Here is a 27791-nt window from a genome sequence, read left to right as displayed (position 1 = left end):
TGTTAAGAGTTTAGATTGTCACACATTTATATCCAAGAGAAGCTCAGTAGTACCACAGTTTGCTAGATGGTCAAAGTATTCCTGTGTCTGATTCACATAAACAGCCAGCGTCCACAACAGGTGACGGATCTGTTTTTAAACTCTGTGGTCGGAAACATTAGAGAGCTAAATGATTTGGATTCAGCTTTAAAGGAAATTTCACATCAATTTTAAGTATTATTTTCTTTAACAGCTATCAAGACAATACAACTCAGATCTGTTCTTTAGCTTCTGCTTGTTTCTCACATTTTGTGTCTGTAAGGATGAAATGTGCCACAGTGTTTATTATGATGTGGGATGTTGCTGAGATGAAGGTACACAGACCACAGAAGGTCATGTTTGAACTCTAAACCTCCTCTTGGTCCATTTAAAATACCTGGGTCCTTCATCCTAACAGAGTAGGTTATGAATGAAGTATCTGTGGTCAACAAGTTCAAATGCAAATGTTGTCAATCATAACAAATAAAGTTCAAACGGTTAAACAAATTGGACTCAACAATCAGAGCTGGAAGGTAAAATGTTGTCAGGGTCCTGATTCAGTATCTGATGTTTCACTGTCCTCTAGTGGAGAAGTTTCAGTGGCACATTCAGGCTTCATCAGCCTGACTGCTCCCTCTACGTCCGGCTTTAAAGGAGCAGTTCACCAAGATAACATATTCACTCTCTTACCTGCAATGGTATCCATCTCTTCAGACGTCTGAGGTGTTGTTTTATTTTGTTGCACACTCTGAGGTTTGGTTGTTTTTTTCTGTTGGGTTCAAACTAACAGGCATGAGAGTCTCTCCACGTCTGTGCTCAGCTTCTCTCTAAAAACAGCAGCGACCTGACCACAGAGTGAACAGAGAAGAAACTGACCAAGACAAAAGTTACACTTCATTGTTACCTCCTCTCTTATATTTAATAATCTGTCTGATTTTCATCCTGTTCAGTCAAACAGAAGTATACTAACATCAGTGTACTAGTAGTATACTTGTAGGGGTCTAAATTGGCCCACTTTCAAGTACATAAAGTATATTATTTTAAGTAAGTGTAAGAGTAGTAAACTTTTTTAGCTTTATTTTGTACTGCAACTATCATGTGGACTATACTATAAGTGAAAATATATACTAGATACGTACTTCTTGTCAACTTTTTAGTTCATGAAAGTACATTTCCAAGTATACAGCAAGTAAACTTATAAGTACACTGTCCTTTTACCAGTTATATACTACCAGTAACAGTGAACATATCCTCCATTTTGCTCCAATGGCAATGAATTATTTTTTCTGGACTACTGGGAGGATAGGGCATTACACCTCCTAACAAGTGGAGGACATAAGTAGTTCCTCTCCTACATGTGGGACATACCACAATACCTGCAGAAATGCAGCTGGAGTCATGAAATGTAACAGCAACTATGACACATGGTTGCAACTATGAACCAGCTCAAAAATGACAATTACCAATTAAAGCCATATTCAGAACATATGTTCTGAAGAGACACATCTTAAACCCTTACAAATTTTTTTTTTTGCATTTCGGAACATAAGATAGCAAACTTAAACGACTCAGTTAGCACTAGGTGGCAGGCATGAAGGGAAATGAGGACGGATGAGGAGTAAGTATACTTTGAAGTAAACTTAAAATTACACTGTTAGTTTACCAGTTAGCTTTGTACTACTAGTCCACTTTTTAGTTTATGAAAGTACACTTTAAGAATTCTACATATATATACTGTATATTCTGGTAAATCAAGTTTAATCAAGTCTGTTACAAGCTTTGAAGTGCACACTTTTGTTTAAGAATGACTCAAATCATCAATTAAACACATTGTACCATCTTTCAAGTGTACAGCACTGTTGTATCTTTGCTTAGTCTGACATATATTTGACTGTGATACAGAACTCAACCAAAAAACATCTGTAAGACCAGAAGCAGGTACTTAGATTTCAACATAACTTGGCAATGGCAAGCCTATATAAACTTGTGATATTTTCTTGCAATGGAGAACACTTATTATAGTATACTTTCAATTAAAAAGTGGACTAGAAGTATACAACTAGTATCTATAAGTCCTCTTATAGTATAGTTACTAGTACATTGATGTTTGTACACTTACAACATAACGTATACTTGAGAAAGTATACAACATACAACATAAGGTATACATGGGAAAGTAACTATGAAACGACAAACTGACACTGAGACAAGGGAGCACAAAGACTAAATAAACTTAGAAGGTGAGGCTGACCAGACACAGGTGAGACAATCAAGGGGCAGGTGAAAACAATAAGGGCAGGGCACGTAATCAAACAAGCAGGAAACACAAAGGCAGGAAGTGGATCTACACAAGAGACACGGTGAGAAAGTAAAACGGGAAATGATCTAAACTATGAACATCTGTGTGGTGTCTTACAATGCGCGCGGGCTGCGTGTTGGCCACAGTGAAACTGATAAATCACGCTGTGTTGTTGTGGACAAATTGATGGAGAGATGTGACATTTTGTGTGTCCAGGAGACGTTTCTGGCTAAACAAGACCTGGAAAGACTAAATTCTATACATAGGGACTTTCATGGGGCGGGTGAATCAACAACTGACCTAAGTGCTAAAGTGGTCCGGTGGAGGATTTCGGGGGGGTTAGCCACGATGTGGAATAATAAATATGACCAGTTGGTTAATGTTATAAGATTGGGAGTTGACTGGGCTATTGGGATTGAGCTGTGTTGTAATGATATGAAAATAATAATTTTGAATGTCTATACGCCATATGAGTGCATACAAAATGAGGATGAGTACCTCTGGCATTTATCATGTCTTTTATACAGGACAATCCTTCTACCTGCAGCTATGTTGTTGGGGACATGAATGCTGATGTAACTGATGCCAACTCTTTATTTGGTAATCATCTAATTCAGTTTTGTTCAGACAGTGGACTGATTTTATCTAGTAAGGTACTATTGCCAAATGATAGTTATACCTATATCAGCGAGGCCTGGCACTCTACTTCCTGGCTAGACCACTGCCTTTGTACAGTGGATGCCCATGACTCCATCGATGTGATGAAAATTGATTATGATCTGGCTACTACGGACCATATACCCTTTCTCATGGTGTTGAACACAGGCAATTTACCTGTGGATAATGGCATTGATGTAGGGAAAATAGATTGGTCAAAACTGTCTAAGAAAGAGCTTAATGAATATGTCAATCATTCTGATGCTTTGCTGGGTAATATTAAGGTCCCAAAAGATGCCTTATTGTGTCGGGATATGAACTGTAAGAATGTACAACACTGTAAGGAATTATGTTCCCTGTATGAAGCTATTTTGGAGTCTCTCGATATCTCGAGCAGGTCTCTGTATAAACATAGGACAAAAGTGTGCAATGCTAAACCAGGTTGGAAGGATCATGTAGAAGAGCTCCATGCAGAGGCCCGAAATGCTTTTACAAAAATGGGCTGAGTCAGGCAAAAGCAGGCATGGCCCCTTGTTTGAAAATAAAAAACGCACTAATGCTAGATTTAAATATGCACTTCGCTATATTAAAAGAAATGAAAATACTATGAGGTCAGACTCACTGGCAAGGAAGCTGCAAAAAAATAATGTTAATGACTTCTAGAAAGAAAAAAAAACTATTAATAATTGCAAAACATCTCTTCCATCTAATATCGATGGTGTGAGTGGTCTTGGTGACATTTCACAGTTATGGCGGAAACAATATTATGAACTGTTAAACTGTGTAAAAAGTAATCTGTTTGTAGTGGATAATGTAGAGTTTAATGATGATGTTATTGTCACTTCGGCTGAAGTCAATGAAGCAATATTGAAGTTAAGAGATAATAAGGCCTGTGGTTTGGATAATATTACAGCTGAACATATTAAACTTGCCAGTAAGAAACTGTGCCCTCTGGTGGCTGCATGCTACACAGGTTTTTTTGTTCATGGAGTGTTACCTGATTCTATGCTCTCTGTTGTGCTGGTACCAGTTATCAAAGATAAAGTGGGGAAGCTGAACAGCTCAGACAATTACAGGCCAATAGCTCTGGCCAGTGTCATGTCCAAAGTGCTGGAGACAGTTCTACTGCGTAGACTTGAGAAGTACGTCCTGTCTACTGACAACCAATTTGGTTTTAAACGAAAGCATGGCACTGATTTATGTATTTTTGCACTAAAGGAAATTTTAGATAAATATAATAGGCAAAATGTTACACACAATGTTCATGTGCTTCATTGATGCTTCTAAAGCATTCGATCGTGTTAATCATGAGAAATTATTTTTTAAAATTGTTTAAAAATGGGGTCCCTGGTTTCTTAATTAGAATCTTGGTTTATTGGTACTCGCATCAGGCAATGAGAGTGAGATGGGGGAATGTAACATCTGCTCCCTTCCATGTGACCAATGGTGTTCGCCAGGGCGGAATTTTGTCTCCTTTTCTTTTTAATATTTATATGAATGATTTGTCTTTGATTTTAAATGCATGTGGTACAGGTTGTAGGGTTGGTGACTCACTAATTAATCACCTTATGTATGCAGATGATTTGGTCATTTTTAGCCCATATAGTGCTGGTCTCCAACAGCTTCTGAGAAAATGCACACAGTATGGTGCTGATTTTGATATAAAATACAACGCTAAAAAGAGTAAGATCATGATTGTCAGAAGTAGAGAAGACAGAAAGTCAACCTTCCCTGACTTTTATCTGTCTGGCACTGCACTCAGTGGCCCTCATTTATCAAACGAACGTACGGCAGAAAACCGTGCGTACGACCATTTCCACGCAAGTTTCGGCATTTATCAATTTGGATGTGAGCGGAAGCTACGATCAGATCTCACGTCAGGTCTGAGCTCGTGTACGCAAATCTGAGTCTGTTGATTTGCGGTGCAGCACAGCAAAATCTGTCTGAGTCTGAAAGTAATTATTAAACAAACCTCAGCTGTCATCTAAGCATAAGCAGCCACATATTCAGAACAGATCAAACGTATTCTTAAAACAAATAAAACAAAATGATTTTTTGTTTTTACGTTTCACGTTTTTACTGATACCACTTTTTTTGTAAAATAAAAAAAATATGATAGGTTAAATAGCCTAAACATGACAACTAATTATTACACATTAAAATTTGAAATAATAATAAATACAAGCAGAAATCTGTGTTCGCAAATGAACTCAAAATAGCCTATGCTAAAATTGTGCAATTGTTTTTAAGCCCAGGTTCAACAGTGCGCACACACGCACACGGGTCACAGTGGAGCGTTGCTTCGGGTTGCTCAAGGGCAGGCGGCTCCGTCTTGGACCAGCGGGGGGAACGCTGCTGTATACCCCAGAGAAAGTGTGCGACATTATTTTGGCCTGTTCAGTTTTGCACAACGTTGCATTAGTAAATGGAGTGCCTTTTGATGTGCCGGCGCAGCCAGAGGAGAACAATGCCCAGGGAACCGTGGCCAGCACAGCCTCCACTGGGGGCTATACGGATGAGACAGGACCTCATCAATCGCTTTTAAAATGTAAAATATACCTTAAACTTCTGCAAATGCGCTGCAGTATTTAATCAGTAATGTGATGAAGTATCCTAGGTGAAATTTGCTAAAGGCATACTAAACACAGACAATGGACAACATTTAGTCATTTAAACATTTTATTAAGGCTTTCGTTAATTTCTTTTAATGTGTTATTTATTGCCTCAAGTGTGCCGACAACTGAGGCAGCGCAGCACGGGGGGCAGAGGGCACGCTTGCTCTCTGCAGCCTGACTCTGTGGGTCTGGCTCAGTGGGACCACTCTGGGGAGGAGAGCTGGCCGACATACTGCTGATGCCTGGCTCTGAAACATTTAAACATACAATAAAAATGTATATGCATGTAACATGTGTAAGCCTAATTATTTGTAAGAAATTTGTAAGTTATTGAGAATTTTAATCAAACCCCAGCCAGAGTCCGTTCCTGTACGGCAACGCTGTTGACTGCCTCCGTTATCCTCTTCCACACAGCGTTTTATAAGCTCCTTTAATTCCAGTTTTCAGACTGCCAAAAAGCACATCTTTGTTTTGCTCTACCTCAGATGTGAGGATGCCGATTAACATCTCGGAAAAGTTTCTTTTCTTGCCACTGTTTCTTTTCTCCATGTTTGACCTCAGTGGGCGAGGCCTCCGAACCAGCAATATTTAAGGGCGTAACATGTTAATGACTGTCGAATTCAGCCGCCGCATTTATCAAGACCGGATCAATCGTACGCTGGGATTGGTCAGATACGAACGTTTCATAAATCACACGTGTGTCCTGTCGTAAGACCATTTCTGCGCTCAGATCTGCACCCGTTTTCACGCAAGATTGATAAATGAGGGCCACTGTGTGCAGTGAGATTACATATTTGGGCCATATTAATGCAAATGACCTGTCTGATGACAAGGATATCATTAGGCAGCGTCGGAAGCTGTATGCTCAAGCGAACATGCTGTGTCGTAAGTTTAGCATGTGCTCTGTATCTGTGAAGATCTCACTCTTCAGAGCGTATTGTACACCTTTGTATACTGCCTACTTGTGGTGTTGTTATAAACAAGGCAGCATTAAAAAACTCACAGTGGCTTATAATGACAGCATGAGGCTGCTGCTGAGAGCTTCAAGAAGCTCCAGTGCAAGCCATATGTTTGTCAGTGTCGGGGTACCTACCTGCTCTGCTGTTTTACGTAACCTGATGTATAGATTTATGTGTAGGGCATCTGAGTCAGAAAACGACTTAATCGCTGTTCTGGCTAACCCTGTACGCAGTTCTGTCAGATTTTCTTCCACACTGTGGAACCATTGGCGAACTTGTCTGTATGTTAGACATTGAACATTGTGGAAGGCTTTGTATTTTATTGTTTATTTTTTCTCTTTTTGTGTGTGTGTCTGTTTTTTGTGTTTTGGGATATGGATCCCCCTGGGTCTGAAATAAAGAAATAAAGAAAGATTAAACCCATGAAACACAAATACAATAGTTGACTAAACAAGACTAAATTGTAACAAAAACAAAGAAAACTAAATACAAAACTAAACAATAAGAACTCATGACACCAAGAGAGAAAGTGACAAAGTAAAACAGGAAATAATATCTGAACCCAAAATACAAATCAAAATCATAGCTTAACTAGAATAACTCATGACACAATAGTTAAAATAAACTCTGTTCTCAGCATGTGACCTTTTTTTTATCACATACTGCTGCAGTGCAGAGGAAATGAAACACACCTGTGTTTCTCTTCTCTTTTTGCTCTTTTCTTGTGATTTATGCAGCAAACAGGTTTAAAACCAACAAGCTGTGTCACTAGTTTTTTTAGTCTCTCTTAACTTAGCATTAAAACAACCTAACTTCTTTGTGATGTAGGTGTTAGATAGCATTTGGCACCTGATGTATTTTAATCATGTAAAGAGGAAGGAAACAAGCCTCACAATTCTCTCTTCTGCTGACTGACTGCAGAAGAAAGACATCTTTGACGACGACGTCCTTCATCTTTGTAAGTAAAAATAATAATCAATATGTGTCATTCTGTTTAATTTCTGTATACTTATTATTTTATCTGCTTTTTTGGTCCCTAAAGTCACACAGAAAGATGAGAGGAGCAATGAGGAGTTTAACTGCAGCGGCGAGTGGATTGGTCATCTTCCTTCTCTCTCTGACAGGTACCTTATATCTACAGTTAAATTCATTGCATTAAAAGAGGGGATTCTGGGAAAATGTGGGCTGATAAATGTGGGTTAAAGTGTGGAAAATGTTGATCAAAGGAAAGCGTTTCAGAAATGCTGCAAACATTGGTTTTGTGTTGTTTAACTCTGTAGACATTTTTTCTTGTATCTTTAAAATGTAGAAATGTTTGTGGATAACATCGTTTGCTCTGTTTTTTTGGATAAAGAAGCTCTGTGTGAAAAAAGTTTGCATGCTGTAAACTAAAATATTATTGTACATGTTTATAACTGCTTTCTGATGCTGACCCTGGTTTTTATTTCTATGAATATAAACTTTGAATATTGTACATTTTTTTGAAAGGTGTCACTGTGAAGTCTCAAGACACTGTTTGAACTTCATCTTTTAGCATTTTACATCTGAACCACACAGTAGAGTTTCTCACGCCTCAGTGTTCTGCTTTTCTCTGTAGTTTTCACTCTTAATTCAGCAGCAACCTGGCCACAGAGTAAACTTTCCAAAGAATATAATAATACACTTTATTTATATAGCACTTTTCATGACAAGGTTACAAAGTGCTTGACAGAAGATAAAAGGGACAGCAGATGAAAACAACACAGAAAAAAGACAAAAGATAAAACAAGAATAAATCACATTAAAAGACAATAGAAGACAGGAGATAAACTAAACATTCATTAAAGCTTTCCTATCAAAAAGGTCTTGAGAGAGGATTTTAAGGAAGCTAAAGTTGTGGCCTGTCTTATTGTGATTAGCAGAGAGTTCCACAGTCTGAGGGCTCTGACTGCAAAAGCCCTGTTACCTTTTGTTACAAGGCGACATTTAGGAACAACCAACAGAGCTGCATCCACTGATCTTAAGGAACACCAAGGCACACAAGGGGTTAAAATATCTGTAATATAATTTGGGACCAGGACATTTTTTGAAATGTGTTTGAGATGATAACAACAGGATTTTACAAAATTCTTCAGGGTGTCAAAACGAAGATCTGCATCAAATATTACGCCCAGAAGAAAACCACAAACTCTGTAATAATTCAAGTCATACATGTTGATTGTTTCCTGATGTGCTCTGTGTTACAGTGGTACAGGGTCAGAATGGCTGGAGAGTGACGTACTCTCCTACTAAGATCTGTGAGGCAAAAGGATCAACAGTGGACATCAGCTGCACCTACACGTACCCATCAAGAGTAAATAACAAGGATAACAAAGTTGAGAAAAGATTCTGGTTCACCAGAACAGAAGGTCATGAATATATAGATGTTGAAACAGAATCAAAGTATTCAGGTCGTGTGCAGAATCACTGTGAGGGGAACAGATGCACTCTGAGAATCACAGACCTGAGAGAGAGCGACTCAGCTGAGTACAAGTTCAGGATCATAACAAACCAAGACACATATTCTGGTAGTCCTGGAGTCACCCTGTCTCTCACAGGTAAAGTTTTCACTAAAATATTCAACTATATATTTTATAATTTCCTTTTTTCAAAAATACTGTAAATGATTGTGCACACGTGCAAATGAATAAAATGTAATTTCTAAACAGGTTCAGCTCCCCAGCTGCAGGTGAGCAGACCAGATGGGTATTTGCTCTTTAAGTGTCTCAGTTGTCCTGGTGCTTCTTCCTACGTCTGGATCAAGAACAGACAGCAAATTAAACGTGAATATTCATGGTATTATTATCCAGGCCAGGTTGGTGATACAGACAGATTTTCCTGTGCTGTACGAGGATATGAGAAGTTCCCCTCTCCTTCAGTGTGTGAGTACATTCACAGTCTTCCACTGACATTGAACTCCTGTACGTTAAAGCTGCTGTGAGGAGTTTTTAGCTGGTTATGACCTACCTACAAAAGCAGTTGACTTTTTATATATAGTTATTTTAAGTCCTGTCATGGCTGCCACCAGGTCGGTCTCAGACGAGGTGATTTACAGCCTTTGTTTACATTTTGTACAGCAAAGTTTTATAGTGAGTGATACGACTGACTGTTAAAAGACAGCAGGAGGAGATTTTTCATCAGAACACACTACAAACACATGTACAGGACAAGATCAGCAGAGAGATAAGATGTATCGATGTGTCCACAGGGGTCGCCAAGATCGACACACAATGAAAGTTGCTCCCAGTTGCTTTAACTGCATGAACCTCAGTGATATTTGCTGATTTAATGGGCAGAATTGAGTGAAAAAAGTCTTTGCCCCGTGAGATTGTAGAGATATTGTATAATAATCTCTTCTCCTCTGTCTGCACTACAAAATTAAGCCATATCAGAAGCTTACACTTGAAATTTAGCGACACAAGTCAGCATCATTATGTCTTTAAAACTGATTTATCAGTTAACAGTCTCCACAAACACTAAACCAGGATCACTTCCTTGTTCTCAGGCCTTCAGCACTGCCGAACAGTTCTTTATATCTGTGATGTTGATGAGCTTTAGGTTTGATTTCCACCAGTTTTGTGTCTGAACTAATGTCAATTTAAAAAAGTTTCTGATGTGAAACTCATCTAAAACTGAATGTGTCATTACATTTGTGTTTTCTCCTCCAGATTCTCCAAAGCTTCCCTCTGTGTCAGTGAGTCCCTCTGCTAAGATAGTGGAGGGCACATCAGTGACTCTGACCTGTAGCAGTGACGCTAACCCAGCAGCTCGATTTACCTGGGACAAAATTAATCGACTTCTGACTCTTCATCGTGTCAGTTCAGGACCAGAGCTTGTCTTCAGGTCCATCCAGGCCTCTGACTCTGGAGAGTATTACTGTACAGCTGAGAACGAGCTGGGGAGGAAGACATCTACAAAGATCTCTGTTAATGTTGAATGTAAGTAAACCACAGCTCTGTCTGTCTGTCTGTCTGTCTCTTTAAGTTGTATTGATCATTTGCTTATCTTGCACTGTTTTAGAGCAGCACTTTTTCACAGCTTTGCGTCCACATCTGCACAGATGTTCAGGGTCAACCACCTATCAAGATTAAGATGCTTCCACACACACATCAACTTCTGGCACTAAAAAAATTCAACACATTTTGTTTCATTGGTTCCAGATCCTCCGATGGTTCCAACTGTGTCTGTGAATCCCACTGGTGAAATCAGAGAGAACAGCTCAGTGACTCTGACCTGTAGCAGTGATGCTAACCCAGCAGCTAAATACACCTGGTACAAGGAGAACCAAACACTGCCTAAAGAACGAGGCCAAACTCATCATTTCACCTCCATCAGTTCTGAGGACAGAGGGACCTACTACTGCAAGTCTGAGAATGTACACGGGTGGAAACGGTCTTTGCCTCTCTTAATAGATGTCCAGTGTAAGTACAGAACAAGAGCAAATATGATGCACAGCTTTATAATATACATCAGGGGGTCACAGTGTTACATACATGACCTTACGCCAAAATGTAACATGACAAAGCTATGCTAACATTTGATACATCGTTATCTGATATGAATGACTTTTTTCTCTCTGAATCTCCTCCAGACTCACCAAAGCTTCCCTCTGTGTTAGTGAGTCCCTCTGCTGAGATAGTGGAGGGCAGTTCAGTGAATCTGACTTGTAGCAGTGATGCTAACCCAGCAGCTAATTACACCTGGTACAAGGAGCATGATGACTCACCAAAAGCTTCAGGACAGATCTTCACCATCACAGAGTTCAGAGCTGAACACGGTGGGAATTATTACTGTGAAGCCAAGAACACAAGAGGACGTCATAACTCCACCTTACACCTGATTGTTGCGGCAGGTAAAATTTTGAATTCAGCTACACACATCCTGCACCAAAATACAAAAGCATCATGTGATCTTATGCTTCATCCACCTGATTAAAACCCTTCCTGTTTGACTTCTTAAAGTCAGATAAAAACATCTTCAAAAGGTTTTTCTTGAAGTGAAAAACAAAGAAACATTTGTATCAGCTTTTATGTTTTCAGTATGACAGAAAACCTCAGCATGGTATATAGTTTATGGAGTCTTCTTGTTGCAACAGTAACATACTCCAGATAGGGAACAGAAACAAAGGGTGTGTCCTCATGTTATCTGACTGATCTGGACCTCAGATCAAGGAACACAGTCCAGATTTCATCTTAGCCGTGAATGGAGGTTATTTATTTGTTACAAAGTACTGCTTTGTTCTTAAATTGCTAGCCCCTATTCCCTGCACTACTGGGCTGTAGTTGGAAAGTACAATTGGGCTTTAAGGTACAATTTCCGTAAACCATGCTTTGGAGCTTTCTGCAGGAGATTGAGCTTATGTTTCATGAGGATGGTCCAAGTTGACCAATTGCTCTGACTTACACCTTGCTCTTTTCCCAAACATAACCACTAGTGTTGCTACCAAACAGAACTTGACAGTTTCAAACTCTTAATGATGTTGTCTGTTTGGTCAAGATAACATAACTACTTTGTCAGATTTAGGAGACAATTATGATTAGGGTTGAAATATTTATTCAGTCCTGTGTTTTTACGACTGGCTTTCCCAGACAAAACAGCAATACCAGCCAGTCACAGCACAGCAGGGCAGGACTACGTAGCACTCCATTGTAGGCATCATGTAATGTGGACTGTAAACATTTTTTTCATGTGTTATCATACAACGCTTTGATCACCTTTTCTCAGGAGGAGGGAAATTACCTGTTGTTGCTGGAACAATCACTGTTGTCCTTGTGGTTATTGTGTCATTCTCTGTCTTCCTGTGGATCAGGTGAGCAGCTCTGTTTAACTCAATCATCAAAAGTAAAGTTTTCAGATCTTAAACACTGTATAATTGTATTTTTTAATACATTCTCCTAACCAGAAAGAGGAGGGCCTCCAATGAATCATCTGAGGCTGAAGAGAGACCAGGCATCAGGGAGCAGGTGAGAATAATTATGTATTTTATTCTAATCCAAAAGAAATCCCCTTCTGGTTCCTGTTCATTCATACTGCTCCCTCACAGATTATTAATGTTTCCAAAGGAGTTGATGTGCCAGACAGGATAGGGAAGCGCCTTTGCCAAATTGGTCATCTACGTGCTTCTCTTGTTTTCACTGTGCTGCAGTGTATAAAAACTGTGAATTTTTACTTGTTACAATGAAGGAGCACTTGCTCTGTTCTGCACCATCAATCTATCAGACAGATTTGTTTTTCTTTTTTTCTCGTTTGCAATATATCCTGATCTCAGTTTGAGCTAATGGAGGGTATTTATCTTTTTTAAAGGTTTATCTTGAGTGTTGGTTAATGACCATTACATTTGCAATCATCTTCACATGCCACAGAGGTATGTTAAAGCCCTCACAGCTACTTAACGTTGCTATACTGTAATAGGAAGCTAAGTTCACAGGGACACTCAGGTTCTGAATGAATTCCTTTTTAATGAGATAGGCTGATGCATATCCGTAAAAATCCTGATTGACAATTGTTAGAGGAACAGCTTTGGCACAGAGCAGCTGCTGAGACAAGGTCTCACAGTGGCTGTCTCACAAGCCATGGCTGCTCCGTGAAACAATTCATGTGCTGTTACACACCATGATTAAATATACACTGGGCAAATTTGATACATTTCTAAAAAGTATACAGCTCAGAAAGTTAAACTGCACATATAACAAGCAAACAAAGTTCTTTGTGTATCTGTCTTAATAAGAAGAGACTATAGTATGTAGGTCTCATACGGGGCACCATAATATATGTAAATAATTAAACACATCCTTGAGGTCAGCTTTTTACACATATTCTGATTCTTTCTTTAGGCTGACAGCTCCCTGTGTTTCTGTGGCTGAATGTCAGTGACTAATACCTCATTTGTTGGCTGTACAAAACAGCTTTAGAAAAAGGAAGGACCTTAAAAACATTGTGGTTACATGGAGAAAAAATATATGTTTAACACTGAGGCAATCATGTTTCTGTAGGTTCTGTCAAACAGAGCACTTCTTACTGAAACTTCTAATAATTTCTGCTTCTTATGGGATTTGAATCTAATCTAATCTAATCTTGAATCTTATTTAAAAGTCAGGCTCCACAGATTATTACAGTCAAATAATCAGGATTAAAATATAAACTGTAGATCATAACACATACTATAACAAATATTCATATGGTTTTGCAGTAGTTCTTATCAAGTTCCTAATCAACAATATTTCCAGACATAGATTTATGTGATCTTTACATAGCTTACATAGTCATACAGCAGCATTTTGGTGACACAGGTATATTTATTACATCTACACCACAGCTGCTGTTGTTTTGGGCTTTTCTGTACTGGATGGGACCCATTTGGAGATTGCAATATTTCAATGGAAGACCTTCCCATGTAAAATAGGAGCTCAAAATTATTTTGTCGACCTGATCAGGGAAAGCCAGAGGAGCAGGAAGACCTGCAGTATGCCAGCATCCACTTCTCCAACAAGCAGACAGATCCAGATCTGTACTACGACATCAGACCTGCTCGGCCACACAGACACATGGAGCAACAGGAAGACACTGAGTACACTGCTGTCAAATTTAACAGGGCCAGTACCACCATGAGGTGAGCAGCTCATGAGAAAAGGACATCCTCATAGCAAAATACATTTACTTGAGAATCATGCATTTATTTTGGCCTTCCGAGCGCTGTTGTTATTATTATCACTGATGGGATAATAATTTCTACTTAATCTATATAACCACTTGATTTTTCCCTTCAGAAGCAGAGGTCAGGAAACTGGAGGGGATCCAGCTGCACTGTACAGCACAGTCAACAAAACCCGATGACCACAACAAATATTGCATTCATACTCTGATATTTCTATTTCTATATTCTTTTTCAAATTTGTATTTTACTTATAATTTTTATAATATATTTCTAAGGATCAGCCGATCCAAGAAGGTACCAGAAGGTACAATTATATATAAAACATAACTTTAACATTCAGCAGTTTTCAGCTTAGTTCGTTCTCTGCCTGTTTCATAACTGAAGAATAATGAAAGTATTTACTGAGTGTTGCTGGGTTGCATCAACAAGATGAATTTTACCCAAGATTTATTTGAATAAGTGTTTGAAATCAGTAAATCTAAGTTTTTATCTGTAAAAAATGAAACAGAGTTCAGTTAATTCGTAGACGCTTACTCACCAGAATTAAAAGATGAACAGAATTAACATGAAGTGGTTTTCTATCAAGCTAAGTCTGTTAATTAGATAATAAGGCTCGGCAAAGAAGCTCCAAATCTCCTTCTTTGAGAATTTAAAAGTTACGCTTTCTCCAATGTAATTTTAAAGTTGATACTGGATCACTTTTTCAATTTGAGTTAGTGATTTTGGTAAAACAGAATTACATTTAATCTAGGTTAAGAGTAGAACACAACTGAGGTTTAAATAGAGGTTTAAATTTCATCGTTCTTCACTTCAAGCTAGTTTTTGAAGTTTGGTGCAAAACAATTTAAAGTTAAACCTTGATTTTTTTAAGTATTTAACTGTGAATATAATTTGTAAAACATACTTTTTATGACCAACTGATAAATAAATATTTAACTCAGTAACCCTTTCTCTCTGAATTTGTCTGTAGCATCTCTTCCTCCAAAGCCTCTAGACTACCTATTAGCCTGTCTCTTTCACTGCTCTAACATGTGAATACATCCCAGATGATCAATGAAGCCCTACCTGATATTCACTGGTTTCATTCATTGGTTCCCTTAAGTTCGACTGGTTATTTTGTCTTTGTTAATGTCAACGTGTAATAACAAATGACACCTAATGACAACAGTCATGAACATTAAATAAAGACTTCATGTTCATGACAGGTGTCATGTCATGGTTATGATGGTATCACTTCAGTCTTATGCACACCCCTTCAAATAAAGTTTTAAAATAGAGATACCAAGTATTTAATAAAATCCACATTCTCCCTGACTTACAACATTCAAAAGAAGCATCCAGAATGTGAAAAAACTAAAACCTAAAATAGTATATCTAATGACAAATGTATCCATTAGTAATTAGTAATTAGTAATTTCATAGTTCATTAAGTCATGGTGGTAAGGAAGTTTCACTGTCTCATCATGCATGGTGTGTAAAGTGATATTTCAAGCTTTCTGCAGTCTGGATGGAAACTTAGTTCATTTGAGCACTGCTGGAAGGATTGACTAATTAATCTTTTAGATACTTAATTTTTCCTTTTACTAAAACGGAAGTCATGAAAAAAACAGCCTTCACTTTTATATTACTGGTGAGGTGGTGGTGTGTGGACAACACAAGTCGTTGTTTTATCTTTGTTCTCACATCTGTTTCACAATGCATATTTAAACTTTGAACAGGAAGTAAGTAGGGTGTATTTTAGCGGCTATAACAAACAAAAGAACCATGATGGGAACGGAGAAAGCCTTTTCTGGGTGTAAACTCTTGCAAAAACTCTTCATGAAAAGAACTGTGATAGGAGAACGGGGGCCTGCAGAGGGTTTCCCCTGTGGATTAGAGCATAAATATTCACAAAAATCCCACATGAGAAGAACCAGAATGGGAGAAGGGGGCGAGTCGACAAAGGTCCCTGTTTTCTGTTCATGTTCCCATATACCACCTTTACCAGTAATTATCAATCACACCAAGAGACAAAAAGAACTGTGCAGGGGTCTGCAAATGGTTTCCCAAGCAGAACAAAGCCCTCTCTGCTTGTAAACTATCGCAAAAACCCCGCCTGAACAGAAGAGGATGGCTAGCTGACCATTGTCCCCATATACCACCTTTACCAGTTTTTATATTGACATAGAGAGGAAAAAGAACCGTGAAGGGAACTTGGGCCTCCAGGGGGTCTCCCCCACAGGAGAGAACCTTCTCTGAAGCTAACCTTAGCAAAAAACCCTCACGAAAAGAACCAGGACGGGAGAACCGGGGCCTGAGGAGGGTTTCCCCCATGGGACAGAGCCTCCTCTGCGGCTAAACTCACCAAACAACCCTGCCTAAATAGAACAAGGATGGAAAATGAGGGCTAGCTGACCACGGTTTTGTTAAGTGTTCATGTCCCAATCTACTACCGATACCAGTAATTGCACTGACACCAAGTGAAAAGAAGAAATCTGACAAGAGAGAAGACACAACAACGGGAGAATGGTGCTAGCTGACCATGGTCCCCGTTTAGCAGGTTGTGTCCCCTTATACCACCATTACCAGTAATTTCAAAGACACAGAGGGGGAAAAAGAACCTTGTAGTGAGAGCTGGGGCCTGCATGGGCTTTCCCCTGCAGAAGAGAGCCTTCTCTGGAGGTAAAGTCTCACGATAACACTGTCTGAAAGTGCTGGGAGAGACCCCTTACAGGCCCCTAACTTTTTTGGTTTTATTTTGTACTGCAACTATCATGTGGACTATACTATAAACAACATATATAATATATAATATATGTGAACATATATACTAGTTATATACTTCTTGTCAACTTTTTAGTTCATTAAGGTATATTTCAAAGTATACAGCAAGTAAACTTATAAGTACACTGTCCTTTTACCAGTTATATACTACCAGTATCAGCGAACATATCCTCCATTTTGCTCCAAAGGCAATAAATTATTTTGTCTGGACTACTTTGAGGATAGGGCATTACACCTCCTAACAAGTGGAGGACATAAGGAGTTCCTCTCCTACATGTGGGACATACCACAATACCTGTGAAAATGCAGCTGGAGTCATGAAATGTAACAGCCCACTCACTCATGGTTGCAACTATAAACCAGCTCAAAAATGACAATTACCATCTAAAGCCATATTCAGAACATATGTTCTGAACAGACACATTTCAAACCCTTAGGAAAAAAATGTTTTTGCATCTCGGAACATAACATAGCAAACTTAACAACTTAAACAACTCAGTCAGCACTAGTTAGTGTACCAGTTAGCTTTGTACTACTAGTCCACTTTTTAGTTTATGAAAGTACACTTTAAGAATTCTACATATATATACTGTATATTCTGGTAATGGCTGTAAAATATTAGCCAGAGTGAATCAAGTCTGTTACAAGCTTTGAAGTGCACACTTTTGTTTATGAATGACTCAAGTCATCAGTTAAACACATTGTACCATCTTTCAAGTGTACCGCACTGTTGTATCTCTGCTTAGTCTGACATATATTTGACTGTGATACAGAACTCAACCAAAAAACATCTGTAAGACCAGAAGCAGGTACTAAGAATTCAACATAACTTGGCAATGGCAAGCCTATATAAAATTGTGATATTTTCTTGCAATGGTGAACACTTATTATAGTATACTTTCATAAACTAAAAAGTGGACTAGAAGTATATATATCTATACATCCCCTTATAGTATAGTTACTAGTACATTGATGTTCGTACACTTACAACATAACGTATACTTGAGAAAATATACAACATACAACATAAGGTATACATGGGAAAGTAACTATGAAACGACAAACTGAGACAAGGGAGCACAAAGACTTAATAAACTTAGGAGGTGAGGCTGATCAGACACAGGTGAGACAATCAAGGGGCAGGTGAAAACAATAAGGGCAGGGCACGTAATCAAACAAGCAGGAAACACAAAGGCAGGAAGTGGATCTACACAAGAGACACGGTGAGAAAGTAAAACGGGAAATGATCTAAACTATGAACATCTGTGTGGTGTCTTACAATGCGCGCGGGCTGTGTGTTGGCCACAGTGAAACTGATAAATCACGCCGTGTTGTTGTGGAAAAATTGATGGAGAGATGTGACATTTTGTGTGTCCAGGAGACGTTTCTGGCTAAACAAGACCTGGAAAGACTAAATTCTATACATAGGGACTTTCATGGGGCGGGTGAATCAACAACTGACCTAAGTGCTAAAGTGGTCCGGTGGAGGATTTCGTGGGGGTTAGCCACGATGTGGAATAATAAATATGACCAGTTGGTTAATGTTATAAGATTGGGAGTTGACTGGGCTATTGGGATTGAGCTGTGTTGTAATGATAAGAAAATAATAATTTTGAATGTCTATACGCCATATGAGTGCATACAAAATGAGGATGAGTACCTCAGTAGACTGGCATTTATCATGTCTTTTATACAGGACAATCCTTCTACCTGCAGCTATGTTGTTGGGGACATGAATGCTGATGTAACTGATGCCAACTCTTTATTTGGTAATCATCTAATTATGTTTTGTTCAGACAGTGGACTGATTTTATCTAGTAAGGTACTATTGCCAAATGATAGTTATACCTATATCAGCGAGGCCTGGCACTCTACTTCCTGGCTAGACCACTGCCTTTGTACAGTGGATGCCCATGACTCCATCGATGTGATGAAAATTGATTATGATCTGGCTACTACGGACCATATACCCTTTCTCATGGTGTTGAACACAGGCAATTTACCTGTGGATAATGGCATTGATGTAGGGAAAATAGATTGGTCAAAACTGTCTAAGAAAGAGCTTAATGAATATGTCAATCATTCTGATGCTTTGCTGGGTAATATTAAGGTCCCAAAAGATGCCTTATTGTGTCGGGATATGAACTGTAAGAATGTACAACACTGTAAGGAATTATGTTCCCTGTATGAAGCTATTTTGGAGTCTCTCGATATCTCGAGCAGGTCTCTGTATAAACATAGGACAAAAGTGTGCAATGCTAAACCAGGTTGGAAGGATCATGTAGAAGAGCTCCATGCAGAGGCCCGAAATGCTTTTAAAAAATGGGCTGAGTCAGGCAAAAGCAGGCATGGCCCCTTGTTTGAAAAAAAAAAACGCACTAATGCTAGATTTAAATATGCACTTCGCTATATTAAAAGAAATGAAAATACTATGAGGTCAGACTCACTGGCAAGGAAGCTGCAAAAAAATAATGTTAATGACTTCTGGAAAGAAAAAAAAACTATTAATAATTGCAAAACATCTCCTCCATCTAATATCGATGGTGTGAGTGGTCTTGGTGAAATTTCACAGTTATGGCGGAAACAATATTATGAACTGTTAAACTGTGTAAAAAGTAATCTGTTTGTAGTGGATAATGTAGAGTTTAATGATGATGTTATTGTCACTTCGGCTGAAGTCAATGAAGCAATATTGAAGTTAAGAGATAATAAGGCCTGTGGTTTGGATAATATTACAGCTGAACATATTAAACTTGCCAGTAAGAAACTGTGCCCTCTGGTGGCTGCATGCTACACAGGTTTTTTTGTTCATGGAGTGTTACCTGATTCTATGCTCTCTGTTGTGCTGGTACCAGTTATCAAAGATAAAGTGGGGAAGCTGAACAGCTCAGACAATTACAGGCCAATAGCTCTGGCCAGTGTCATGTCCAAAGTGCTGGAGACAGTTCTACTGCGTAGACTTGAGAAGTACGTCCTGTCTACTGACAACCAATTTGGTTTTAAACGAAAGCATGGCACTGATTTATGTATTTTTGCACTAAAGGAAATTTTAGATAAATATAATAGGCAAAATGTTACACACAATGTTCATGTGCTTCATTGATGCTTCTAAAGCATTCGATCGTGTTAATCATGAGAAATTATTTTTTTAAATTGTTTAAAAATGGGGTCCCTGGTTTCTTAATTAGAATCTTGGTTTATTGGTACTCGCATCAGGCAATGAGAGTGAGATGGGGGAATGTAACATCTGCTCCCTTCCATGTGACCAATGGTGTTCACCAGGGCGGAATTTTGTCTCCTTTTCTTTTTAATATTTATATGAATGATTTGTCTTTGATTTTAAATGCATGTGGTACAGGTTGTAGGGTTGGTGACTCACTAATTAATCACCTTATGTACGCAGACGATTTGGTCATTTTTAGCCCATATAGTGCTGGTCTCCAACAGCTTCTGAGAAAATGCACACAGTATGGTGCTGATTTTGATATAAAATACAACGCTAAAAAGAGTAAGATCATGATTGTCAGAAGTAGAGAAGACAGAAAGTCAACCTTCCCTGACTTTTATCTGTCTGGCACTGCACTCAGTGGCCCTCATTTATCAAACGAACGTACGGCAGAAAACCGTGCGCACGACCATATCCACGCAAGTTTCGGCATTTATCAATTTGGACGTGAGCTGCCTCAGCTGTCATCTAAGCATAAGCAGCCACATATTCAGAACAGATCAAACGTATTCTCAAAACGAATAAAACAAAATGATTTTTTGTTTTTACGTTTCACGTTTTTACTGATACCACTTTTTTTGTAAAATAAAAAAAATATGATAGGTTAAATAGCCTAAACATGACAACTAATTATTACACATTAAAATTTGAAATAATAATAAATACAAGCAGAAATCTGTGTTTGCAAATGAACTCAAAATAGCCCATGCTAAAATTGTGCAATTGTTTTTAAGCGCAGGTTCAACAGTGCGCACACACGCACACGGGTCACAGTGGAGCGTTGCTTCGGGTTGCTCAAGGGCAGGTGGCTCCGTCTTGGACCAGCGGGGGGAACGCTGCTGTATACCCCAGAGAAAGTGTGCAACATTATTTTGGCCTGTTCAGTTTTGCACAACGTTGCATTAGTAAATGGAGTGCCTTTTGACGTGCCGGCGCAGCCAGAGGAGAACAATGCCCAGGGAACCGTGGCCAGCACAGCCTCCACTGGGGGCTATACGGAGGAGACAGGACCTCATCAATCGCTTTTAAAATGTAAAATATACCTTAAACTTCTGCAAATGCGCTGCAGTATTTAATCAGTAATGTGATGAAGTATCCTAGGTGAAATTGGCTAAAGGCATACTAAACACAGACAATGGACAACATTTAGTCATTTAAACATTTTATTAAGGCTTTCGTTAATTTCTTTTAATGTGTTATTTATTGCCTCAAGTGTGCCGACAACTGAGGCAGCGCAGCACGGGGGGCGGAGGGCACGCTTGCTCTCTGCAGCCTGACTCTGTGGGTCTGGCTCAGTGGGACCACTCTGGGGAGGAGAGCTGGCCGACATACTGCTGATGCCTGGCTCTGAAACATTTAAACATACAATAAAAATGTATACGCATGTAACATGTGTAAGCCTAATTATTTGTAAGAAATTTGTAAGTTATTGAGAATTTTAATCAAACCCCAGCCAGAGTCCGTTCCTGTACGGCAACGCTGTTGACTGCCTCCATTATCCTCTTCCACACAGCGTTTTATGAGCTCCTTTAATTCCAGTTTTCAGACTGCCAAAAAGCACATCTTTGTTTTGCTCTACCTCAGATGTGAGGATGCCGATTAACATCTCGGAAAAGTTTCTTTTCTTGCCACTGTTTCTTTTCTCCATGTTTGACCTCAGTGGGCGAGGCCTCCGAACCAGCAATATTTAAGGGCGTAACATGTTAATGACGGTCGAATTCAGCCGCAGCATTTATCAAGACCGGATCAATCGTACGCTGGGATTGGTCAGACACGAACGTTTCATAAATCACACGTGTGTCCTGTCGTAAGACCATTTCTGCGCTCAGATCTGCACCCGTTTTCACGCAAGATTGATAAATGAGGGCCACTGTGTGCAGTGAGATTACATATTTGGGCCATATCATCGCAAATGACCTGTCTGATGACAAGGATATCATTAGGCAGCGTCGGAAGCTGTATGCTCAAGCGAACGTGCTGTGTCGTAAGTTTAGCATGTGCTCTGTATCTGTGAAGATCTCACTCTTCAGAGCGTATTGTACACCTTTGTATACCGCCTACTTGTGGTGTTGTTATAAACAAGGCAGCATTAAAAAACTCACAGTGGCTTATAATGACAGCATGAGGCTGCTGCTGAGAGCTTCAAGAAGCTCCAGTGCAAGCCATATGTTTGTCAGTGTCGGGGTACCTACCTGCTCTGCTGTTTTACGTAACCTGATGTATAGATTTATGTGTAGGGCATCTGAGTCAGAAAACGACTTAATCGCTGTTCTGGCTAACCCTGTACGCAGTTCTGTCAGATTTTCTTCCAGACTGTGGAACCATTGGCGAACTTGTCTGTATGTTAGACATTGAACATTGTGGAAGGCTTTGTATTTTATTGTTTATTTTTTCTCTTTTTGTGTGTGTGTCTGTTTTTTGTGTTTTGTGATATGGATCCCCCTGGGTCTGAAATAAAGAAATAAAGAAAGATTAAACCCATGAAACACAAATACAATAGTTGACTAAACAAGACTAAATTGTAACAAAAACAAAGAAAACTAAATACAAAACTAAACAATAAGAACTCATGACACCAAGAGAGAAAGTGACAAAGTAAAACAGGAAATAATATCTGAACCCAAAATACAAATCAAAATCATAGCTTAACTAGAATAACTCATGACACAATAGTTCAAATAAACTCTGTTCTCAGCATGTGACCTTTTTTTATCACATACTGCTGCAGTGCAGAGGAAATGAAACACACCTGTTTTCCTCTTCTCTTTTTGCTCTTTTCTTGTGATTTATGCAGCAAACAGGTTTGAAACCAACAAGCTGTGTCACTAGTTTTTTTTAAGTCTCTCTTAACTTAGCATTAAAACAACCTAACTTCTTTGTGATGTAGGTGTTAGCTGGCATTTGGCACCTGATGTATTTTAATCATGTAAAGAGGAAGGAAACAAGCCTCACAATTCTCTCTTCTGCTGACTGACTGCAGAAGTAAGACATCTTTGACGACGACGTCCTTCATCTTTGTAAGTAAAAATAATAATCAATATGTGTCATTCTGTTTAATTTCTGTATACTTATTAGTTTATCTGCTTTTTTGGTCCCTAAAGTCACACAGAAAGATGAGAGGAGCAATGAGGAGTTTAACTGCAGCAGCGAGTGGATTGGTCATCTTCCTTCTCTCTCTGACAGGTACCTTATATCTACAGTTAAATTCATTGCATTAAAAGAGGGGATTCTGGGAAAATGTGGGCTGATAAATGTGGGTTAAAGTGTGGAAAATGTTGATCAAAGGAAAGCGTTTCAGAAATGCTACAAACATTGGTTTTGTGTTGTTTAACTCTGTAGACAGAAATGTGTCCAACATCAACATCTTCTGCTCCTGTTTTTTGGATAAAGAAGCTCTGTGTGAAAAACTTGTACATGCTGTAAACTGAAAATATTATTGTACACATTTATAACTGTTCCCTCCTTACTCGTTAAAAACCTGACACCCTTTGTATCTCTTTTCTGAAGCCGACCCTGGTTGCAGAGGCTTCAGCTCATGTGGTGCACGATCAGTTTTTATTTCTATAAATAGAAACTTTGATCATTGTAAAGTTTTTTGAAAGGTGAACTTGTTTCACTGTGAAGTCTCAAGACACTGTTTGAACTTCATCTTTTAGCATCTTACATCTGAACCACACAGTACAGTTTCTCACGCCTCAGTGTTCTGCATTTCTCTTTAGTTTTCACACTTAAGTCAGCAGCAACCTGACCACAGAGTAAACTTTCCAAAGAAAAGCACAGACTCTGTGATAATTCAAGTCATACATGTTGATTGTGTTTCCTGATGTGCTCTGTGTTACAGTGGTACAGGGTCAGAATGGCTGGAGAGTGACGTACTCTCCTACTAAGATCTGTGCCGCAAAAGGATCAACAGTGGACATCAGCTGCACCTACACATACCCATCAAGAGTAAATAACAAGGATAACAAAGTTGAGAAAAAATTCTGGTTCACCAGAACAGAAGGTCGTGAATTTATAGATGTTGAAACAGAATCAAAGTATTCAGGTCGTGTTCAGAATCACTGTGAGGGGAACAGATGCACTCTGAGAATCACAGACCTGAGAGAGAGCGACTCAGCTGAGTACAAGTTCAGGATCATAACAAACCAAGACACATATGTTAATTATGATGGAGTCACCCTGTCTGTCACAGGTAAAGTTTTCACTAAAATATTAAATTATTTATTTTATAATTTCCTTTTTCAAAAATACTGTAAATGATTGTGCACACGTGCAAATTAATAAAATGTAATTTCTACACAGGTTCAGCTCCCCAGCTGCAGGTGAGCAGACCAGGTGGGCATTTGCTCTTTAAGTGTCTCAGTTGTCCTGGTGCTTCTTCCTACGTCTGGATCAAGAACGGACAGAAAATTAAACGTGAATATTTACAGTATTATCCAGACCAGGTTGGTGATACAGACAGATTTTCCTGTGCTGTACGAGGATATGAGAAGTTCCCCTCTCCTTCAGTGTGTGAGTACATTCACAGTCTTCCACTGACATTAAACTCCTGTACGTTAAAGCTGCTGTGAGGAGATTTTAGCTGGTTATGACCTACCTACAAAAGCAGTTGACTTTTTATATATAGTTATTTTAAGTCATGTCACGGCTGCCACCAGGTCGGTCTCAGACGAGGTGATTTACAGCCTTTGTTTACATTTTGTACAGCAAAGTTTTATAGTGAGTGATACGATTGACTGTTAAAAGACAGCAGGAGGAGATTTTTCATCAGAACACACTACAAACACATGTACAGGACAAGATCAGCAGAGAGATGAGATGTATCGATGTGTCCACAGGGGTCGCCAAGATCGACACACAATGAAAGTTGCTCCCAGTTGCTTTAACTGCATGAACCTCAGTGATATTTGCTGATTTAATGGGCAGAATTGAGTGAAAAAAGTCTTTGCCCCGTGAGATTGTAGAGATATTGTATAATAATTTCTTCTCCTCTGTCTGCACTACAAAATTAAGCCATATCAGAAGCTTACACTTGAAATTTAGCAACACAAGTCAGCATCATTATGTCTTTAAAATTGATTTATCAGTTAACAGTCTCCACAAACACTAAACCAGGATCACTTCCTTGTTCTCAGGCCTTCAGCACTGCCGAACAGTTCTTTATATCTGTGATGTTGATGAGCTTTAGGTTTGATTTCTACCCGTGTCTGACCTATTGTCCAATTAAAATATTGTCAGATGTGAGACTCATCTAGAATTAAATGTGTCATTACATATTGTGTTTTCTCCTCCAGATGCTCCAAAGCTTCCCTCTGTGTCAGTGAGTCCCTCTGCTAAGATAGTGAAGGGCACATCAGTGACTCTGACCTGTAGCAGTGATGCTAACCCAGCAGCTCGATACACCTGGGACAAAAGTTATGGACCTCAAAACAGTCATCATGTCAGTTCAGGACCAGAGCTTGTCTTCAGGTCCATCCAGGCCTCTGACTCTGGAGAGTATTACTGTACAGCTGAGAACGAGCTGGGGAGGAAGACATCTACAAAGTTCTCTGTTAATGTTGAATGTAAGTAAACCACAGCTCTGTCTGTCTGTCCGTCCGTCTCTTTAAGTTGTATTGATCATTTGCTTATCTTGCACTGTTTTAGAGCAGCACTTTTCCACAGCTTTGCGTCCACATCTGCACAGATGTTCAGGGTCAACCACCTATCAAGATTCAGATGCTTCCACACACACAACAACTTCTAACACTAAAAAAATGTAACACATTTTGTTTCATTGGTTCCAGATCCTCCGAAGGTTCCAACTGTGTCTGTGAGTCCCACTGGTGAAATCAGAGAGAACAGCTCAGTGACTCTGACCTGTAGCAGTGATGCTAACCCAGCTGCTAAATACACCTGGTACAAGGAGAACCAAACACTGCCTAAAGAACGAGGGCAAACTTATCATTTCACCTCCATCAGCTCTGAGGACAGAGGGACCTACTACTGCAAGTCTGAGAATGTACACGGGTGGAAAAGGTCTTTGTCTCTCTTAATAGATGTCCAGTGTAAGTACAGAACAAGAGCAAATATGATGCACAGCTTTATAATATACATCATGGGGTCACAGTGTTACATACATGACCTTACGCCAAAATGTAACATGACAAAGCTATGCGAACATTTGATACAACGTTATCTGATATGAATGACATTTGTCTCTCTGAATCTCCTCCAGACTCACCAAAGCTTCCCTCTGTGTCAGTGAGTCCCTCTGCTGAGATAGTGGAGGGCAGTTCAGTGAATCTGACTTGTAGCAGTGATGCTAACCCAGCAGCTAATTACACCTGGTACAAGGAGCATGATGACTCACCAAAAGCTTCAGGACAGATCTTCACCATCACTGAGTTCACAGCTGAACACGGTGGGAATTATTACTGTGAAGCCAAGAACACAAGAGGACGTCATAACTCCACCTTACACCTGATTGTGGCGGCAGGTAAGATTTTGAATTCAGCTACACACACACCTGTTCACTGCACCAGACCAGATTGATGTTAATAAGTAGCATCTGATAACTGATGTAAAGAAAAGGTCCTGTCTTCATTCCCAGACAGTTGGAGTGAGGTTGATCACATATCTGTCTTTATTTGAAGGGAATTCCACATTAATCATGAACATCATCAGGCTGACTCTGGTGCTCTTGCTGGTGATTCCTCTGCTTCTCCTGATTGTGTGGACGAGGTAAAACCATTAAAATCCACCAGTTCACTCACCTCTCTTTTATTTTCCTCCTTTAACTTCCTTTAGTTTTATAGTTGTGAATTTCTGTGATGAGTTTTGTCATTTTTGTGTTTTGACTCAATCCAGGAAGAAGACTCTGAGCTTTGCAGAGACAATAGAGGTGAGAGAGAGAGAGTGTCTTTGAAACATGAATAAATAGATTCTTAATTAAGTCTTATCATCTGTCTTCAGTTAGACTCTGGTGCTGAGTATGAGGATGTCTCAGACTTGAAGGCCGTCACTGCAGCACAGACAGAAGACACAGAGGAGCAGTCCAGTCAGGTCAGAGCCTCCTGCAACGAATAAAAACGTCCAACTACAGTTTTATTGTCACAGTTACGACTATAACTTTAGTTTTTTGTGATTTTCTTCAGATGCACATGAACCACAGGCATGACTCACTGTGGAGAGTGAGGATGTGAAGGATGTAGGGGGAGTGGAAACATTTACCTTCTACTGCAAAAGACTTCACCTTCAGTGTTCAGCATGTACGAGTCAGCAGCACAGAGAGTTGACATCAGCATGGAGCAGAAGGGTTAGAAGAATGTGGCCATGGCAGCTTAAACTGAATCATGTGGAGGTGTCAAACATTAATATTTAGATCAGCTGATGGTTAGGTGGTGTGTGACATTGTGACTTATTAATCACTGCTTTATATGCAAGCTTGTCTGTCCTTTAGAAGGTAATTAACTTGTTCCTTTAAGGACCTCTACAGCCGCCTCTGTTTTCGCTCTGCTACATTTGTGCTCTTAATGTTTAAATTTTGTAAATACTGTATTATTTGTGCTTCTACAAATAATTTTGCACTGTGATGATATTT

General features: G+C 39.2%; 1 protein-coding gene across 1 annotated transcript in view; it reads left to right on the top strand.

Annotated features, from left to right (window-relative positions):
* The first annotated feature begins 6464 nt into the window (after window positions 1–6464).
* The window catches only part of LOC138595053 (basement membrane-specific heparan sulfate proteoglycan core protein-like), a 57495-nt gene continuing 36168 nt past the window's right edge, over window positions 6465–27791 (top strand). The window contains exons 1-11 of the mRNA XM_069666372.1: window positions 6465–6474; window positions 8774–9124; window positions 10235–10504; window positions 10727–10949; window positions 12469–12529; window positions 14000–14175; window positions 14333–14340; window positions 24051–24401; window positions 25504–25773; window positions 25996–26210; window positions 27164–27253. Of these exons, the coding sequence (XP_069522473.1) occupies window positions 6465–6474; window positions 8774–9124; window positions 10235–10504; window positions 10727–10949; window positions 12469–12529; window positions 14000–14175; window positions 14333–14340; window positions 24051–24401; window positions 25504–25773; window positions 25996–26210; window positions 27164–27253 (2025 nt within the window). The remainder of the gene's footprint in view (window positions 6475–8773; window positions 9125–10234; window positions 10505–10726; window positions 10950–12468; window positions 12530–13999; window positions 14176–14332; window positions 14341–24050; window positions 24402–25503; window positions 25774–25995; window positions 26211–27163; window positions 27254–27791) is intronic.

Source organism: Semicossyphus pulcher, unplaced genomic scaffold (assembly GCF_022749685.1).
Source record: "Semicossyphus pulcher isolate SPU_LCO1_2020_fin unplaced genomic scaffold, fSemPul1.0.p SCAF_17, whole genome shotgun sequence".
Classification (NCBI taxonomy): Eukaryota; Metazoa; Chordata; class Actinopteri; order Labriformes; family Labridae; genus Semicossyphus; species Semicossyphus pulcher.
Note: the sequence above shows the minus strand (reverse complement) of the source record. Positions and strands in the feature narration are given on the sequence as shown.